Consider the following 19,982-nt stretch of genomic DNA (forward strand, 5'->3'; position numbering starts at 1 on the left):
GTATGTCACAAATGTTAATTAAACAAACCCTACAAACCTCATTTGTCAGCAGATTTGTTACAATTTTCAAGGCCAGTAACATGTCATGGCACAAAGGGGCTCAATGAGTTGCCCATAGCAAATACGCAAGGCAACACAGGGGATGAGAATAATTTCTGGTCTTGATCTTAAGTCATTAAACTGTTTTGCTGTGCAGTTCCCATTTGCTTTTCAGTAGAAGCATAAGAAAAATACCGTAAGACTCTGAAACCCCTTGAAATTCCGCTGAATATGTCTTATTTTGTGGAGAACTGAACAAATTCAGGAAAATTACAAAATGCTACTTTAAGAAATAACGTGGCTGGACACTAATTTGTATGTTAACACCAATAATCAAACCTACTATAATCCACTGCTTTCTCTTTTCCTTTTTCAGTGATTTATTTGAAGGGAAGAAAAATTGCCCCAACACCAAATGTATCATCTGTCTCATAAATGTCACATCTTTTTCACAGCATTTGCCATCCTGCTGGTCTACCTACCAATCTGGACAGTAGTACAAAACAACAGGCATATTGTTAAATCTTTTGATAATAAAGCTTTATCTTGTAGACATGGGATTAATGTTCTGAGCTGCACCATACTGCCAGGATTTTGGAGAAAGAGAGATGTAGATAATAGCCCATGTAATCTCCTCACCTACTTGTAAAAAGCTTATCCTCATCACAAAACAGCAGACAAATTCCCAATTTAAGATGAGTACAAACGGTTAAACATTGCAAGAGCACACAAACAATCTTAAGTACAGTAGTGTCCTTTAGCAAAGCATATTTGGCTAGGGGAAGACTGGAGGGCAATTAATGAAAGGTCTTAATTCAACTTCTTTCCACGGGGCTTTGTTTTGTCTTTAAGCAGAGAAAACTGCTGCTTCGCTAGATTCGAAGTTTAAGAAGTCAGGATGTAACTTGTATTAGCACAAAGGAAAGAAAAATAATTTCAAACTCATTTCAAAAATTAAATGAGGAAAAATGTGATACAAATTTTCTTCATTTAAAGAACTAAATATATCTTCTGATTATCCTTTGGTTTTGAAACTCTCTCAAACATTCTGTATTTAAAGCAAAACATTAGAAGCAATTCTCTTACATACTTTCAGTGAGACCGTATGAATGTGCATTAACATGGTTTCTCTAAACCAGCCACATTTGCGCCTGTTTCAAACCGCAGTCCCACCCCCCGGAATAGTTGCTTGCTCTCGACAGTTGAGTTGCAGGTTCTGCACAAAATACGTTCTTTATCAGAAAGAAGACCACAGCAATAGCAATAGAGGAGGCTCTGCATCACATGCGGCAACACCAAGTTCACTGTGACACTTCTAGCAGACTCTAGACTCTGCAAGTTAGACTCAAGCAGTTAGACTCTTGCAGACAAAAACTGCATGAGCAGTTAGAGCATGAGCTTTAGAGCAAGATCCTGCGTCAAACTACGTGCAACCTGATGTATAACTTCCAAACTGCAATACTTTCAGATGCCTACAAACCTCACTACTTGGTTATATTTTCGCAAATGTCATGAAATAAAAAACAAATGCAAAACATACTAGCCAAATAAAATGAATAATGGGGACTTACGATACTTGGGTCTATCAAGAAATGGGTAAGTTAGGCAAAAACACGTATTTTCTTCTGTAAGAGTTAAGCTTTTGTCCAACATCCAAACTAAAGGCCAGCTAACTGTTTTTTGGTACAACACTGTTTCAAAAGGAAAAAGGCATTTGCAACTCAAATTATGAGAAAGAAGTTAATATTTGATACCAAAGTATTTAAAACAAGATCAGCGTATCAGCTACTGATGGATTGTCTTACGATCCAGTGACTAAAACGAGATGGGTGTTTGCAAAAAGGGCAGTCTAGTGGAAATTCTGCTGCCTTTACAGAATTTAGTTTCATTGTATTTTTTGTCTTTACCTGAAAAATGCACTTTCCATATAGTCACATAAAGAAACGGTTAGTAAAATATACATATCCACAGTTTCCAAGGGTGTGAAGTATCAATGTACAGAGGATTCACATGAAGAATAAGTGTAATTTACAACCCCAATTTTCAATTTACCATTTGTATTGAGAGATTTCTAGGGGCAAACAAACCAGTTATTTTTCCAAGAAGAAGGCTTTCAGCACTTCTATAAGGTAGTACACTATGATCAAGAATCTCTTCATGAATCCATTCACATGTCTCAACTACTACCTAGCACCGGTTGCAGAGTGGGGTTCAGTTTGTCACCCAGGACCTAGGAGAGCAGCTGCCACCTGCAGCAGGCGGCTCAGCTGCAGCAGGCTGCTCAGCTGCTTCTTCCTTCTTGCAGAGCCACGTCCAAGGCAGTGCAGTTTAACATGGCTGCTCACAGATCGCTAAGCGCAAGCTCAAGACCATCTTTTCCCTGGGTAGCGTACACCCTCACAGAGCGATGTATATATGGCTGTCATGCCTCTAAAGAGAGCGAGGCATCTGTGAGCCTGGAAGCCAGCATTCACAACAAAATGAGTTAAAATATTAACTTCTCACCACTGTACAAGTTAAGGAAGAGCTGCCCTGCGCATAAAAGTCATATGGGGAAATAAATTATTTTTTGGAAACTTTGTATTTCAGGGGCTTGAAGCAGAGATTCATGGATGCCTTTCGGTAGTGAAGTCCTTTAAAAAAATAGATTTCCTCAACATTTTCATATTTTCAACATACTTGTAAAAGCCTGGTCCACCAATTACCAACTTCTCTACATGTAGGGAATGTTGATTAACTACTCTATTTTGATGAAGTGATAAGACATTCAGTTATTTGGTTAGACATAATACATTTAAATTGGTCTTTTCTAGTCTTGCAATTTGTTTTCCTTGCAGCCAAAAAGCAGTTATTCTATTAATGTTAACTGGAGACTGCAATTTGCTGTAAAGTTGAACGAAACATTGTACTTCAGCAGTGGAACTAAATTCTTCAGTAGATTTTTTTAACATACAAAGCTGTCAGAATAGTTTATATTAATCTCTTTTCTGCCTTGATATTTCTTTTGGAAATACAGATAGTTGAAAACTTGTGTTAATAAAACAATGTTTAAAGAACTTTTGAAAGGTTTAAAAGTTCTTTTTATAATTCAGTCATGAATAGGCTCAGGAATCTGAGAAACCAGTTATACTGGTCTGAAATAGGCATGAGATAGACAGTAACTGTCATAGAGAAGAGAACCTCTGATAAATCTCCTCGGATGTTTTTTCTGTTATACAAATGTAGCTGACATGGGGCTTTATTTACCGTCACACAAGTTCCTTCGAGAACTAATACATCCTCATACTGTCTTACAAACTTTAAACAAAGTATTTTCAGTAACGTAAACACAATATTCTCAAACCTTCTCAACAAAGGTTGCCAAAGTGAGACTATTCCTAAAATGAAAGAACAAAAATCAAAGTTGTATAGAAGACGCACATTCTAAGAATTTAAAGCTAACCTTAACCTAAGCTTTACATGGCCACGCAGTGCAGCCCTTTCCCTTGCAAAGATTATCCCACATTGATGATGGTAACTCAAAATTAGACCCTCTGCAAATTAACGAGTCCAAAGGCTGCTGCTGAGCTGCTCACCATAGGACCAATTCAGCATTGCTCATTAGTGGAGCTGGCTGGACTTGCAGCAAATGCATTCTGCATGACTTAGTGGGAAGGTAGGAATTTTATTCTCTTTGAAGAGCAAAGTTAAGATATCAAAAGCACGGTTTTTTCTTGGTGTTCTTTCCTAGTGCTTCACACCTGGCCCATAACATATTAATGGACAGTTTTAACCCAAACCCACAGATTGCAGTGCTTAAATTCAAATTATTACAACATTAAAATATATCTACAAACAAATGATGACAATGGTACACAACAGTATATTCCTGGGCTGGGTTCCTCTTGTACTAAAACTGTGCCTAGCTCTGCTCTGAAAGCACATATGTGCCTTTGAATGGATAAAAATTACAGTTAAGAGATTAGGGAAAAAAGCATGCTTTTGAGTTACCAGTTTTTGCAGGCATTCTGTTTAGTCACCACCTTTTCTGGGGGACTTAGACATTTAAGCCCTTCTATTCTTACGTGCTATAAAGAGGAATTCCTCTAATCCACAAGAATTTTGATTTACCTGTTTGTAGAAGCCCCTTTCAGCTAGCAGTATCTTACAACTGTTTCATTTTAAAAGCAGTCAGGCTCCAGTGAATTACAACCCTTTAAAAAATTCCCCCACTTCCCACTAGAGATCTTTACAGACTAACTTCAAAAGATATGTACCTCCTCTTCTGTTTAATACAGTTTTCTCTTTTCTCATTTTGTACAATTAGGGATGCCACCGCTCAAATATATCATAGCTAGAAATAAAATCACCAAGTTAGAAAACCAGAGGTTGAGTGGAAATGTCTTTCACCTTCCATGGCAGCATAGAGTACAGCACGATTTTTTTTCTTTGAAGTTCAACACTGGACTATGAGAAGAAGCAGCAGTGAAGCAGCAGATGTGAAATAAATATTCTAGTGATTCCAAGTGGCAAATGAAGGACCGATCATACTTACTTGAAAGGAATCCGTGAAACTGCATTCAGATTGGTGGGAGAAGTCACCGCCTGAAGAACATTTTCAAGGGCAGTCAGTCCTCCTGCAGCCCGAAATGCTATTTGATCTGCTGTGTTCTAGATAAACACAAACACAGAAGAGAACCAACAGAAATTAAAGAAATTCCTACATAAAAGATATGCCTGATAGACAATTGTCCTGAATTTTGTCAATGCAGAAAATCCTTAATACGTGTATTTATCATGTTGAACACGTCTGAAAAAGAGCATTTTACTGCCAGTGCACAGGGAATAGTATTCTTTAGAGCAGGAGTTGAAATTCTCAGGTGCTATTTTTTTTCAAAGATCATACATACATATCAAATACTATATAGGTAATACAGTTGAATACCATATTTTCTGTAATGATATATTGTTATAGGGATTTTAATAAAGTTAATCTTTATCTGTTGCTGTTACCCTTGTAGCTATACTTTATAATATACTTTTTATACAATTTAAAGAATATAGACAATCTCTAGATGAGTACTTCCTCTTCCTCACAAACTTTGGAGACAACCTCCAGGCTTGTTCCCTGATTTGTTCATTGTATGCATAGAATAGCTTAGGCAGATCACTTTAAAACATGAGTACCATCATTACATTGATGATACCTGGTTACATATTTCACAGAATGTGGACCCCCTAAGTTCAGTCACTGCTCTGGAAGAAAGCCTGACAGCATCACCAGTGAGATGGTGATTATTTTATCCTTAATCTTGGGAAGACAGAAGTGTTGTCTGACAGATGCTGTTGAGGACGCAAGTTGGTTAGATTTTTCTAACTTCTCAAATTAATTGCTTGGAGTTTAAGCATCAGGTTAAAAATCTGGATGTGATTTTGGTGTGTGTTTCAGTTATGGCAAACTATAGAGGTAAAGTTTGAAAATGTCACCTAGACGATTGGTGTAGTTTATCTCTTTGGCAACTCCAACTTATTACCCCTTCAGGTCCTTTGTCTAATCCACTGCTTGCAGCTTATTCAAAATGCAGCAGAATGAATGAGTATTTTTAGCTTTGAGGTATGACATTCACATCTAGCTTGTTCTGCATTCGTTATGCTATGTTACTGGTTATAAATGGAAAGATTCAGTTTAAACTAGTTTTGTATGTGTTCCTAGCTTTCTAGATTAGCTTTTCTTTATTCTAGGTGTCCCCTTTGAACTTCCACTTAGCAGAATTTTACACTTAAATACCATCCTATCATTATTCCTACAGTTTGCAAATGACTGAGTTTTTACTGGAGCAGGTCCAGGATTTTAGAACTTACTCATGCCCTTCTCCTTTCATACAAAATTGTTTTTATGTCCTACTGTTTAAAATAAAGCACATAAGATCCTGTCCTTCTCTACTTTTAAGTTGCTAATTTTGTGTAGCTTTATTGACTGTTTGTATTTACTCATCTTAATTTCGTCAATGATGAGGATATTCCAATTAATAAGAAATATTTTTTTTTCTTCAATGCTGCAAGCACTTGGCATGTGGGAAAAAATGGGAAGTGCTCTATAAATACAATCATTATTAGTCCACAAAGAATGTATTATACTATAACAGAAAAAAATATATATACTGCATAACAGAAAGAACTCCTAGTGACTCTGCAATAAAACCTTTCTTTGAACAATCAGAAATATAATTAAGCAAGATATAATATGATTTAGAAGAGCAACATTTTTCCCTCTGAGAATTAGACATTAATATGTAAACACAAAAGTACATATCTTTTTTTTTTAAATCACACAACTCCATTAAGTTTCTTTCAAACAAACATCTATAACAAACACCTATATTCTATTTAAATTACTTGTTCCAAGCTCCAGAAATACTGTTTAAACAGGGAAGTCAGCTATTCAAAAATAAACCATTTTCCACAATTAATATGAACTGCATGTAGATTTTTAGACAGCCAAAAGGTTTACCTTCAAAGGAATAACTAGCCTCAAGTGAATGGAGATCTGTGCGCCAATTCACCAAGCAGTTAAGATAATCAACCAGTGATTTCCTACAGGTTAACTGGTAATTTCTAGCAGTCAATTTTAGTCCTGTTAGCCTGGTAAGTGTGCCTTAATGGAAGAGTTAATTTTGAGTTTCACTCATATATCCCTCCTTTACTTCCTCTTCCTCCCTTCCAACCCCCCCCCCAAAAAAGCCTCCTTAAGCAACCCTCGGCTGGGGGCCTCTGATACACCACCCTGCAGCACCTGCGTGTCCAGCCTGCGACTGGGATAGAGCTGCAGTAAGCACTGCCTCCCCTGCAACGCCTTCCACCAACCTCCTGATAGAGCCGTAAGGAAAAGACAACCAAACAGCAAAGAAATAGTCCTGCCGCAAATCAGATAATATTATTTGAGCACCTTGGCTTACAGCCACAGTTCTCAAACTTTCTCCTCTTACCCCCCTGCTCCACCAGTGCTGCAGGGCGGTTCGGCACCCCCCAGGCAAAGCCTGGGGCCTTTCTGACATATCAATTTTCACTTCAGCTTAGAACTTCACAAGTATAAAGAGAGATTTTGTTATTTCAAGTGTGCGTTTTCCTTGGTAATCAACATACACACATAACCAGTGTAGAAAAACACACGCGAGGATTTCTGCCGTGTGATTGGCATGCCGGCGTTGCAGCACACAAACAAGACAGACATTGATGTGACGCTGCTGATTTATTTGCTACAGCATATTTGTTAGTGCTACTCCAGTTTTAAATGTGCCAAGCACTTCCCACTTCTCACTTTCCCTGTTTCTCACAGGAGATTATGCTACAACCTATTAGCTCTCGTGGCAAAGAAGTCTTTCCTGTCATTTAGACCAAATATGCCCTTTCTCTATTTCATCCCGTTACTCTGAGTTATATCCCATTTTATTGCACTCATTTTGTTTCTCCCCTTAGTAATTACTCCATTCTTGAAATCACACTGTTAGATTTTCCCACTTGGCTTGCTTCTTAACTCTATCTATTCATTAATGCTAAACCCATCCTTTTATTTTTTTCATGTAAACTTTTCTTATCTGTGATTTTTTTCCAGAACTCCTCTTTTCTCCATAAATACCTAGTAATGAAGTGTCCAGAAAGGAACTTCCTCCCTCGTCCCCCAAATCAGTCACCAGAGCCACACTGAAAGAAGCTATAATGTTCCCCTATTCAGAGAGGAGATCTTCATGTATCTATTTAAAAAGAATATTAATCTTTTGAAGCTGTTTGATTTCCTGCATGCTCTCCTTCCACTTCAATCTGGAGCATCACTTCTTTTCAGCATCACTTCTGTAAAGACAGACTTTTTTCAGAGTGCCTGTTTCATTTTTGTCTAATACTTTGCTAAAACACAACTAAAATTTGCAAAATACAAATTCACGTTTTAAAGAACTTCCTTTACTACTAAAGTTTTCTATCAAGCGGAAGTGAGTCAGTAATTTCTCCCAGTTTTATATGATTTAGCTTTATGTCCTATTATTCTCCTCTCTAGATTACTCATAAAAATTAATCAGCATTTTGATGCTTAGCCATCAGGAAAATAAATCCCTAACTATGTGCATGGAAGACAGAGGGGAAAAACCTTAAGTAAGAGGAAGAAACAAACCAGCAGCAAAGTTGGGAAAGATACAGGAGCACAGTATTCGTTCACCGTGCTTACAAAGGTCCATAAAACTGCCACTTAGGGATTAGGAATACACTACTTTTGCCATGATATTTAGTCTATTTATCTCCAAGGATTCTTTTAAGATGGAGAACTCCATGAGCTTTTAACCCATTTATTGAAAGGCAATGTTGATTACCAAAGTAACTGCTGGTATACAGTGCCTGTGAATGACCTTGATCACCACGCAAGTGTCCTGCTATCAGGAATCCCTGGTTCAGGCACAGCTCCTTGAGCTTGGCCTTGGGTCAGCGGAGGTCATGGGAACTGAAGGGAAAACATGCCCTATCCACAAAGAAGCAGAAGAGTCACTTGAATATTGCATTACTGATGTTTTCAGAGCGAATACTGTGTGGCTGTGGTACTGGAGGAAACAGTGAAAAAAGGAATCGTGCACAAGCAATTCCCTCAGCTATCCACAATACGAGACCTCATATTTATGAGCTGTGTATAAAGAATGAACGGCATTAAATCTCCCCAATGTTGAAAAATGTTGTCATTCTATCTCTGAAGTATAGCAGCCAAATAATACCAAGTTATTTCAAAATACGTCTGAATCAATTCCTACCTGAGGCGTTTTTCAAATTTTGAAGTATCTGTATATTCATCTAAAGAAATCTTTCTTAAAGCATAAACATATGGGAGCAGGCTATCTTACCCAATTTGTCTTTCTTTCTAAAATTAACCTATATCCTTCAAAATAGAATTTAACTCAATTAATGCTCTGTAGTCCTAAAGCTTTACATTAGCTGATACCTATTAAAACATATTAGAAATTCAAAAGAAGCAGACTGAGGCATATAAGTTATTCAAAACCTTGCTCACATAATATTCTTATTTAAAGTGGCCCCCATTTGAATCTGTGTCAGAATGAAAGACCCATTCAGGTAACTACGGCTCTTACTCTGATAGCACCCAAGGCACTGAGTAGATCAGGCACCGTGTGAGTATGAAAAATGACAGATCCTGTAGGGAGTAAATATTAAACCCCTATTTGGAAGGAGTATAAACCAGTATGGCATGTTTTTGCTGCTTGAAAGAACCCTCCAGACGTCTAACTTAGTCTCCCAAATTACTTAGCTAGAAGTTTATGAAACCCATTTCATAATTTCACTACAGAAACTGTTCTTTGAGTCGCTGCATATTTAGACTGGGAAGGTTATCCAGCAAAGGCAATCGATATAACTGGATTCATGTTTGTTGAACAAAAGAAATTTTATATACATCTGCTTTTCAAACAGTGTGTGAAAATTTGACTTGCTCATACCTATTTTCAGAAATTCACAATCACTTCAAATAACATTTTTAAACGATTTGATTTCTAAGTAGAAAAGGATTTCAAAGCTCTGGAGTTACCTGGTCACACAGGAGAGCAGGGACAAATGAACACGTAGGCAAAAATGATTACTACTGTCACCTCTGCATTTCTTAACGGAGAGAGGAGGCGGCACAAAAACCTTGGGGATGCCACCTAGATGTGTCTTAACCATTACAAAAACAATAACAGCGACATAGTCCTCAGAAGAGCAGATGTAGCACTTAAAACCAATGCAAGAAAAAAACCCTCATTTTCTTTATTCCTCACAAGTCTGTATCATTGTGAAATACAGTGGTCTTGTTTGTACAGGAGGAACGCCAACACAGCTGATGTGATATTAAGTATGTATTCTTAATCTTCGGACGATTATAAACTTGTCATTTAGAGCACACAGCAACTAATTTCAGCAGAACAGTGCATGAATCAAGTAACTTTAGCAGAGAGTGTGTGTACACTAATGCATGTGTGGCAAAGTAAACAGAAATAGCAATAAATTAAACAAATCATGTAACCATTTTATGGATTAATTATGAATTAAACATTTAAAGAAACTTAAAATTAATCTTTTTTTTTTTTTTTAATTATGACAAACAATCAAGAAAGCTCCCTGCACACTGGGCTAGCGTGGCTGACTTATTTACCTACCTGTTACAACACCTTAATGGATTTGAATTCCCCTTCTCTCCTCTCCTATGGCTTGAGTGACAACTGATTAATAGGATTACAGGCTCCGTTCCAATAATACAGCTCAGCTACATGCCAGCAAAAAATGACAGTCTAAACCTGAATTACATGGCCTGGGAATCCATCCAATTATTAACTAAAGTAACTGTTATTACCTAACCTAATCAAAGGAGAAGCAGCTGTTAATCTTTGGTGGCCTGCAGTGTAGTAGCGGTCAGACTGGATGCACTCTTTGTACTTGACTCCTCTACAGACAATAATTATGTCCTTTGTGATCAAGAAGGAAGGGCTTCCTAACCTTTCAGACAGAGGCAGCAGATGGGGAACAACTGTTTGTGTGTTCATTAACAAGATAGGGTGGATTTTATCAGGGTTTGGCATCTGTGGCACCTTCAGAAGCACCACTTACCCAATGATACAAGTATGTTTGGCAAATTTGAAAATTAGCAGACTAAGTAGAAAGCTCAAAATAATGTTTTCATCTCATTATCTGACATTTGGTACAGAAAAACACACACAGCTAAAAAATATGCCTCATCATACCTAACATGGCCGACAAAGAAATACATGAAAAGGCCAGTTGACCTGTGCTGTTACTTTTCTCAGTTTTGTTTAACTCATTAAAGTAGTCGGATAATATAAACTGTATGCCTCTGAAATAAAACCAAATCAGGGGAAAAAATCTCCGATTTATTTATACAAGTCAGTGGGTAATACAAAGTAACATGGAGTGAAATAAAGTGAGCATCAATTAGTAACAGCTTTTGGTTTCTGTGTACAACATTCCAGGACAGAGGCGAGACCAAAACCGCTGTCCTGCGCTGCCGCTCCCCTTTACACAGGACATTAGACAAACCGGAAGATTTGTAAAGCAGAAGATATGAGGTTAGAGAAACCCGCCTCATCATGAGACACTACAATTTAGAAGTACAATTTAGTTTATGTCAGGGAAAGTAAAAATATGATGGGATCACAGTGTGGAAATACCTGAATGGGAAGATTTCTGATAATGCACTGTAACAGCTAATATTTGGAAGCTGAAACTGGATGAGTTCAGGTAAGAATAAAATGATTTTTTTAATGCCAAAAGTAATTAATGACGAGCATAATATACTTGGGATATAGTCGACTCTCAATCACTTGAAGTTTTTAAATCAAACCTGATTATCTCCTAGAAAAATATGATCCTAGTTAAATCATAATTTATTAATTCGGTGCAAGAGTTATTGGGTGAAATCCAATGTCCTAGACCAAAGTACTCCCTTCCATACATTTCTCCTGTTAAAGTATTATTATTAGTTCATAAGTAGAGCAGAATCAGAAATAACGCAGAGCTTTAACAGCTGAAATGATTTAACATCAGCTTTACCACCTCTGTTCTATGTAACTTTAGCACTTCACAGTTTGAATATTAGCACCTGAAATCTTTTTGAACTAACTTAAAAAATACTGCGGTGTAAATCCTCCCTCTGGGACAAACCTCCACAACCAATATTTTGATGCAGATTAAAAAAAGAGTATTTTCCTTCATCAGCCAAAAGAATGCTTTCTGCCAGTCCTGCCTACTGTGTCCAAATAAAAAGCTGATCTGGAAAGCCTGTTTGAACAGACCTCGGGAACTAAAACTGTTTGGAAGAAAATATTTCTGAATAAAACCCAAATACTTTGATACATTCTGACTTCTATTTCTGAAAGAACACACTGAACTTGTGTAACTCTATTCAACACTTGTTAAACTGTTCATCGCAGGAAGAAATAATAACTAATTAGTAAAATATTGTTGAAATCTGTCTTAAAAATTTTCTTCTTTCCTTTTATCCAGTGTTTGAAGATTCTATCTAAAATGCCAGGGGCTAAGAAATGCAGTTAAAAGCTGCCTTAGAAAAACAAACTGGACAACTGAATCCTGGGCTGGCTCCTCCTTTTTTTTTTTCCTCTCCCCCTTTAAATAAATACAGATATATCTGCATGCACATATAAAACCATAGATATGTTCATGATTGTAGAAAATCTACACTCTTTCATTAGTCCTCCAGACATAAAAACTTACACAGTGAAAATCACTGTAGAATATACCAAAATAATATTTTCAATTAAAATAGACAATTTTGTTCCCTGTAATACTTCTCTCTAGTGAAATCAGTATTATAGTAACACCCCATTCCATCTGAAAATCTCAAAGTGGTTTTCAAACATGAGTGACTTGACCCACAACAGAATTTCAAGCACTGAACATCAATGGGAAACTAGTTTAGGATTAAAACATGAGCCACAATTGCCTTAGTACCATCTGCATACCATTGGGGGGAGATAGTCATTCACATTAAGGACATACCTATCATGTATTTGTATCAACTCCTTCCTCATGCACTGCTTATGCGTTAAAGCACCCAAGCTCTTTACGTAGTGCTATGCAAGGCCACAGAAAGGAGGGCTTGAGAAACACTCCTTCGCACCTTATCCCGCAAAGCAAAGTGCAGATTCTGAAGCCTTAAAGCTGATTCTGAAGCCTTAAAGATAAGGCAGCTCCTCCGGTTTCTGTGTTCACACCCCATACAGACTAATCTTCATCTAGGCTTCATCTAGGAGAGGATGCTTACCTAGCACCTCCCCAGCTGCTGAGATGGTAGGTAGGTAAACAGGCCTGATCTTGCAGAAGGTGTTTCACTCCCTGCATAATGTTCAGTACTTGCGCACTCCCGTGTAGAGCTCAGCCTCTAGCATCTAAGCCGTCTGGATAATACTGTTTTTTTCACTTGAATAGCTAAGGTATACTAACTGCAGCTTCTTATGTTTAGTATAAAGGAAAACAAATACCTAAGTACAACAATGTTGACAAGGACAGGACCCTCACAATCCTGTTTGTGAAGTTTCAAGAGTCAGTGAAAGCCATAAAGGAAAGACAGGTAAACTAGTGAATTCCACATTATCTGTTTAGCTGCTTTCACTCATGCTAAGTAGCATAATGGGAAACAGTCAATGTTGCTTGGAAAAATGAGAATTGTTCTTATAGATACTGCAAAAGACAGCACTGAGCACTGCAGCATTTGTGCTTATTAAAAATAAATGTTTAGTCTATTTATAAATAACAGGGCATCTAGTAAGTGCATCAATTAAAGGAAGAAAGCAAGGATAAAGGTCTCTAATACCAGGAGCAATTGCTCCTAGATCTCCATAGATGGCTCCATTAGCTAAGGCCAATTTGACTTCTTCTGAATAATCTCATAAATAGAAGTTCCCAAACTAATATATAAAGAACACAATTACGAGCAGTTTATTGGACAAGGAATTGTCCAGTGAGTAGGAAAGTTATAGATCTCTTGCAACATTGAGTCTTAAATCTCTATGGCTGACACTTCACTATTGAAAGTTTTCAGCCACTAGAAAGCAGCACTGATTTCAGCTGAACTAAACTATGAAAACCAGTGCAATCAAACAAAAATAAAGATATTAAAATTTTGTGGGAGAAGACATACAGAGAGGGAGCTACAACTGTTTGAAGACCTGTAGTGCAGTCAAAAGCACTTGAATCCTAAACACAGCTTTCACGCAGATTGCCTTGGGTATTCTCTTGTAACCTCTTGGACTATTTGCCCATTACCCCATCTATGGGACAGCAACAAAGGACTGCAGGGCAGATTAATAATGTGGGTTTGTGAAGTATTGCAAACATGAGAACAGACAACAGACATGTATAGGTGATATGTCCTCAAGTCAGAAGTGATGGTCTCAAATCAGATGTAGAATTTTAAGAATACTTTCAAGAAAATGTGTGTGTATATATACCATGTGTCTATACATATACCATGAGGCTAAATGAAATAAAAACTTCAGTTCTTTAGAAACTATAATAATCATTACTTTACCATGATCTCTGAACTGGCATCTTTGTCTGCAACATGGACAGTGGGATTCAGAGCACCCTCAGCAAGTTTGCCATTGACACCAGGCTGTGTGGTGCGGTCAACACGCTGGAGGGAAGGGATGCCATCCAGAGGGACCCTGACAGGCTAAACAGGTGGGCCCGTGCGAACCTCATGAAGTTCAACAAGGCCAAGTGCAAGGTCCTGCACACGGATCAGGGCAATCCCAAGCACAAATACAGGCTGGGCAGAAAATGGATTGAGAGCAGCCCTGAGGAGGAGGACTTGGGGGTTTTGGTCAATGAGAAGCTCAACATGACCCAGCAATGTGCGCTCACAGCCCAGAAAGCCAACCGTATCCTGGGCTGCATCAAAAGAAGCGTGGCCAGCAGGTCGAGGGAGGCAATTCTCCCCCTCTACTCCGCTCTCAGGAGACCCCACCTGGAGTAATGCATTCACCTCTGGGGCCCCCAACCCAAGAAGGACATGGACCTGTTGGAGCAAGTCCAGAGGAGGGCCACACAGATGATCAGAGGGCTGGAGCACCCCTCCTATGAAGACATGCTGAGAGAGTTGGGGTTGTTCAGCCTGGAGAAGAGAAAGCTCCAGGAAGACCTTATAGCAGCCCTCCAGTACCTGAAGGGGACCTACAAGAAAGCTGGAGAGGGACTTTCTACAAGGGCATGTAGCGATAGGACATGGGGCAATGGCTTTAAACTGAAAGAGGGTAGATTTAGATTAGATATAAGGAAGAAATTCTTCACTATGAGGGTGGTGAGGCACTGGAACAGGTTGCCCAGAGAAGTTGTGGATGCCCCATCCCTGGAAGTGTTCAAGGCCAGGTTGGATGGGGCTTTGAGCAACCTGGTCTAGTGGAAGGTGTCCCTACCCATGGCAGGGGGGTTGGAACTAAATGATCTTTAAGGTCCCTTCTAACCCAAACCATTCTATGATTCTATGATCTGCTCATTAGCAGAAACGTGCCTGTGTAGGGCATTTTCTGATTACTGAGAAATCAGTGCCTGTACTTTAAGGACATTAAAACATATGTCATCCTGTAAATGTTTCGTGAAGAAACTTTGCATACCTTGGAATGTATATATATCCATTATATCCATTCTGATATGATGCATTGGTTCTAAACTGACACAGAAGGAAAAAAGCCTGATCTGACAGCAAAAGGCCACAAATAGTACAGCGTAAGTGCACCAGAAGCTAACAACATCTAATTGCATCCCACAGAACCAGAAATCAACACAGCAGTTTTCAACTACACACATTGTGTACAGTAAATTAACCTCTGAATAATCTTGGAGTAAGTACACTGCAGAGCTTATCTGTGAACTGAACTTGCCTTTTAATACCATTTCCAGCAAACAAGTTGAAAAATAGTCTGTGGCTGACCTCTAGTAACAAGTTCCTATTTATATGTTCATCTTGAGAAAAAGGTTAATCCACAGATCATAGAAACTCTGGGCAAACGAATTATTGATGATATAAAGCTGCCTGGTCCAACTTAGAACACACAACACACATCTGACCTATTGACTTCTTCCCGGCAGTGACAGGGAATGGCTGTTGGGTGGAAAATGCTGTCCAAAGAGCTCCTCCTGTGTCTGCACATAGCCTGCTCTTTGAACTCACAGCCACTGTACTATTGCTATCAAATCCGCTGCTGCAGTTGATCAGGTCAGGTGACGTTTCTACTACTAGTAGCAGTTTGGACCATATGTAATTAAGATGGTAGATACAGTACAATGCACTGTACTCCAGGCTTTGAACACTGCTGAACCTTCTTCAAACCATGTTTTACTGGCACTGTGCATCATTGGCACTCAGTGCTGAACATGCATACATTAAAAATCCCTAATCTCCCAGTTAAAGGGCTGAAAAAAGTGAAATAATTTTGAGGGTTACTTCCATCTCAGATTTTCCATCAATTATATCTGCTTCATCAGTTCCTGAGTTCATGCTCTGAACTCAGGTTCTGTACTTTCCTAAGAACAGGTAAAGACTAGATTAACACTTGCAACAAAGGAAGCATAAATACAGAATTCACTGTTACCTTCTGCGTTAGCAAAATTATTAGATTTTTGGTAGTAAAATAGAGAGTTCCAAGGGCCTGAATTCTAGTTTTAGCTGGTAAAACAGACTTATTCTTAAGTTTTGCAATTCAACACACTTCATAAAGTTTGGATTTTGCCTTTAAATCCTTTTTAAACTGTTATAATTCAGCTTTACATTTGATTAATGACTTCCCTTCACGTGACACAACTGTAGCTCTGGAACTGGCTACTGCAGTAGTATCCAAAGTTGAAAAACTGATAGATTAAAAAAATAATCCATTCTTCATATAGAAATACATCATATGTTTAGCTAAAATGAAGCTTAAAGTTATAACTTTGGATTACCTATTAAAAAAAAGAGTAGCAACTACTTTCAAAAAGAACAAAACCCCAAAACGTTGATGAAAGCACAGTTAAGATAATGTGTGAGTCTTTATTTTATTTTTTAAACACTTTGGCCACAAAATGCCCACTGCCCAATACAAAAGAAGGCTTTTTGGTGTAAACCAATGCACTATGTATCAAAATTTTCATACGGCTAAGAGCCAAAAGACACATATCACGTATACAAAAGAAAGGCAGTAGGTTACAACACGACAGTATCAACGACTCCGCAGGGTCCCACCGCACCGTTGCAAGGGTGGAGGTGGAAAAGGGCACAGGATTGATGTGGGGCTCAGGGGCATTTGCCAGCTTGTTTTCATCCACAGTCATGAATTTGCCTTGCCAGCTGCTGCCAGAGGTCAGCCCTGCTGCTGGTCCCGTGACACTCCTGCCACCGCAGCCAAGCTGAACTGATGCTCAAGCACTAGAGACTGGCCACCCCGATCTGCACTACAGATTAGTATAAAATGTAGATAGCACAAACAACAGTGGCTCATAAATATGCCTATTTAACTGTGGGCATGTGGCTACTTTTTTTTTTTTAACATGAAAACTGTGCATGTGTGTACTTCTATTTTTTCCTATAGAACACTCTGTATAATTGCACATTTAAGTCTTGACAGGATATATACTGATTACCTATGTAAATATCCTAACGCACCAAAACTAGGAGATATGCTGCTATTAGAAGCTCAGTAGGAAAAAAAGCTGTGTAATTTCGAAACACCATTGGCACATGAAGTGCCACAGAATTGGCTGAACCTGATGTCAGAAAGATGAAGGCACGCTCCAACAGGAATACTCAAATTGAACAAAACTGGGGCCTGTTTGTCCAATACAAAAATCAACAATATTTTAAAGCCTGTTTTGAACATAGCCATAACTAAACACAGAACTTTGAGAATTAACACGCAAATTAATTTAGCGGGTAATACCTTTGGCCTTAGAAGTCATATCAGTATTAACCAAATTAAAAGTGTAAGCATTTTTATTCCCCCCAAAAAAATCTGACTTCTAAATAGACTTACTAGTTCTAAGGATTAAAAGGACATGCTGTTGTTTCTGCCAGTAGTGTCCTCTAGTGGAGAAATGGGAGATATTAAGTAAACAAGAAAACAGAAGTGGGCTGCATCACAGAAATCACCCTGTCAAGGAAAATACAAACACCTCTCAATCACAAATGTGCCTATAAAAGTTTGGCATCTTGACCAAGCTTTTCATTACTATAATAATGCTTAAACATAAATGTTAAGTAACTTTTTAAAGCTTCAGTTAAGACTGAGAAATGCATCAGTTGTGAGGCTATATACAATAGTTGGTTGAGTGTGTTAAGTAAGATACAGATAAAGTGCCTGTGTGTGTATGTATGTATATACATAAGATCACAAAATACAAACAATGTGGCTATAATTTGGGTAAAGCCACTAGTCCATGACTTGTAAATTCACTAAAACAGTAATTTTCACCCTTTTTCATATATAATGCCCTATGATGCTTTTTCCAATTTAGTAAGAGGGTGACAGATAAGCTGACACCTCCTGTGATTTCTCCAGCCCTCAATGAATCCATGTACCAGACTCTATGCTGGGTTTCTTCTAGAGGTGTAGGTATCCTTAGCACTGACCCAGTGACTGTAGCTTGCCTACAGAAATGCTCTGCTGCTGAAATGAGGCATCTATTCTATTCACAACTCCCAAACTCATCTAGCATTGTCTTCCTCTCTCCACCTCTTCCTTTTCCTACATAAAAGCCAACCAAAATAATTTTGTGTGGAAAAAAAATCATCACAGTTTTTTTAGGACCACAGATTTTTGCCACCGTCTTATTCTCAGCTGACTCTTCAATGCTCCGAAGAAAAAAATTATTAATTTTGAAAAGATTACTGAATCATTGCTCTGTCTGCTAACACTCCTGCTTTCTTCAAGATACTGATCATCCTTGCCTCTAAGGAGTCTAGCTGATTAACAGAACTAAGTTAAACTTGGATCAATTGTTTTCAGCCAAAATTTAGGTTTAAAATTTGCTGCTTCTAATTCATCTTGACTGTTTTCTTCCATTATGAAATAGAAGCCACAAACCTCAAGCTATGGCCTGTGTGCTTTAGAGCTAGTCTGATTTTTTCCAGTGACATCACCTAGCACAATATGCACTACCTATTTATGTCACTCTTGCTTAGCTTACGAATTCAAACTTCCTTCAAGAGTTTGATATCAAATTACAGTATCTTGTCTAACACTTATTCAAAACAACAAGAATTATGTGGAGCAATAATGCCATATCCAGTTCAAATATAATCAATAGCAAGTCAAGGAAAGCTTAAAGACGCATCATTGCCTTTCAGCTGGTCCAGAATTCTGTTCTTCTGAAAAATAAAATCCAGCCATTAAATTCAGCGTCTTTCAACGCTCTCTTTGATGGCTACACTACTCTGCCACACTAGAAATATGCAGCTACCTGGGTGCTTGAGCCAGCTTCACAAATTTCTGCAGCACCAGAATCAAATGCATGAGTTTGGGAATCACAAATCCCACTGTATTCTTAAATATACTTAAATAAGTAACAATACTGAGTATTTATAGCAGGGTATTTGCTTCTAAAATCTATTTTGTCTGTATATACGCATATCATATATATTTATACACACACACAGAGGGGCAATTTTAAATGTCTGTAGAGACTTTTGAAGAAATTTATCATGAATGGTACAAAAGCTTACACGTGTTCCATTTAACATGGCATTTCTTCCATACCTTAGTTCTTCGGCAGTTTTTAATTTCATTGTTTCGGTTTCTGATGATTCAGAGTTTGTATTATTGGAGGAGGAGGGGGGGAAAAAAAAAAATCAGGCATAGCCAGCCAGGCAATTCCGTGTGCCTTCCAAAAACTGGCCTATTAATCTTCACACACTATGGTCACCATACCCAATGGGCCTGACAGTTTAGAGAATAAAACATAAATACTGGGCCTGACTGTGTTGTTAAAGCCAACCATTTCTGACAGTCTTTACAATGGGATAAACACTGTCTGTCTGCAGTCCCCATGTATTTGAAAGCTACGACAAACATTTTACTGAAATGTAAATAACTGACATCACGACTGCTGAAGCAGGAGGCTGAAAAACCTATCTAAAAATCGCAAAACCAAAAACATTGCCTGACACAAAACAAACCATTAATGGTCACTGAGAGAGCACTTTTTAGAGGTCATAAGCATCGAGATCCCTTTTTTTAAAAAGTATTAAAACACTGCAGTCAATTAATAGCTCAGATTCACACATTTTTCAGTTACAAAATTACACCTTTTCTAAGGAAGTAAAATTTTTCCCCTGAAATCTGTTTCCAGTAAGAATACTATTCTGAATTAGTAATAAAAATAAGTATCTTAAAACAGCCTACTGAAAAGCAGCTAGTTTTAGATTTGTATGAAGA

General features: G+C 38.1%; 1 protein-coding gene across 1 annotated transcript in view; it reads right to left on the reverse strand.

Moving 5' to 3' along the window:
- Positions 1-19,982, reverse strand: part of SCAPER (S-phase cyclin A associated protein in the ER) — a 170,569-nt gene that overhangs the window by 54,037 nt on the left and 96,550 nt on the right. Inside the window, exon 24 of the mRNA XM_076348457.1 lies at positions 4,574-4,689. Within this exon, the coding sequence (XP_076204572.1) occupies positions 4,574-4,689 (116 nt within the window). The remainder of the gene's footprint in view (positions 1-4,573; positions 4,690-19,982) is intronic.

Source organism: Aptenodytes patagonicus, chromosome 10, assembly GCF_965638725.1.
Source record: "Aptenodytes patagonicus chromosome 10, bAptPat1.pri.cur, whole genome shotgun sequence".
In the NCBI taxonomy this organism is placed as follows: domain Eukaryota; kingdom Metazoa; phylum Chordata; class Aves; order Sphenisciformes; family Spheniscidae; genus Aptenodytes; species Aptenodytes patagonicus.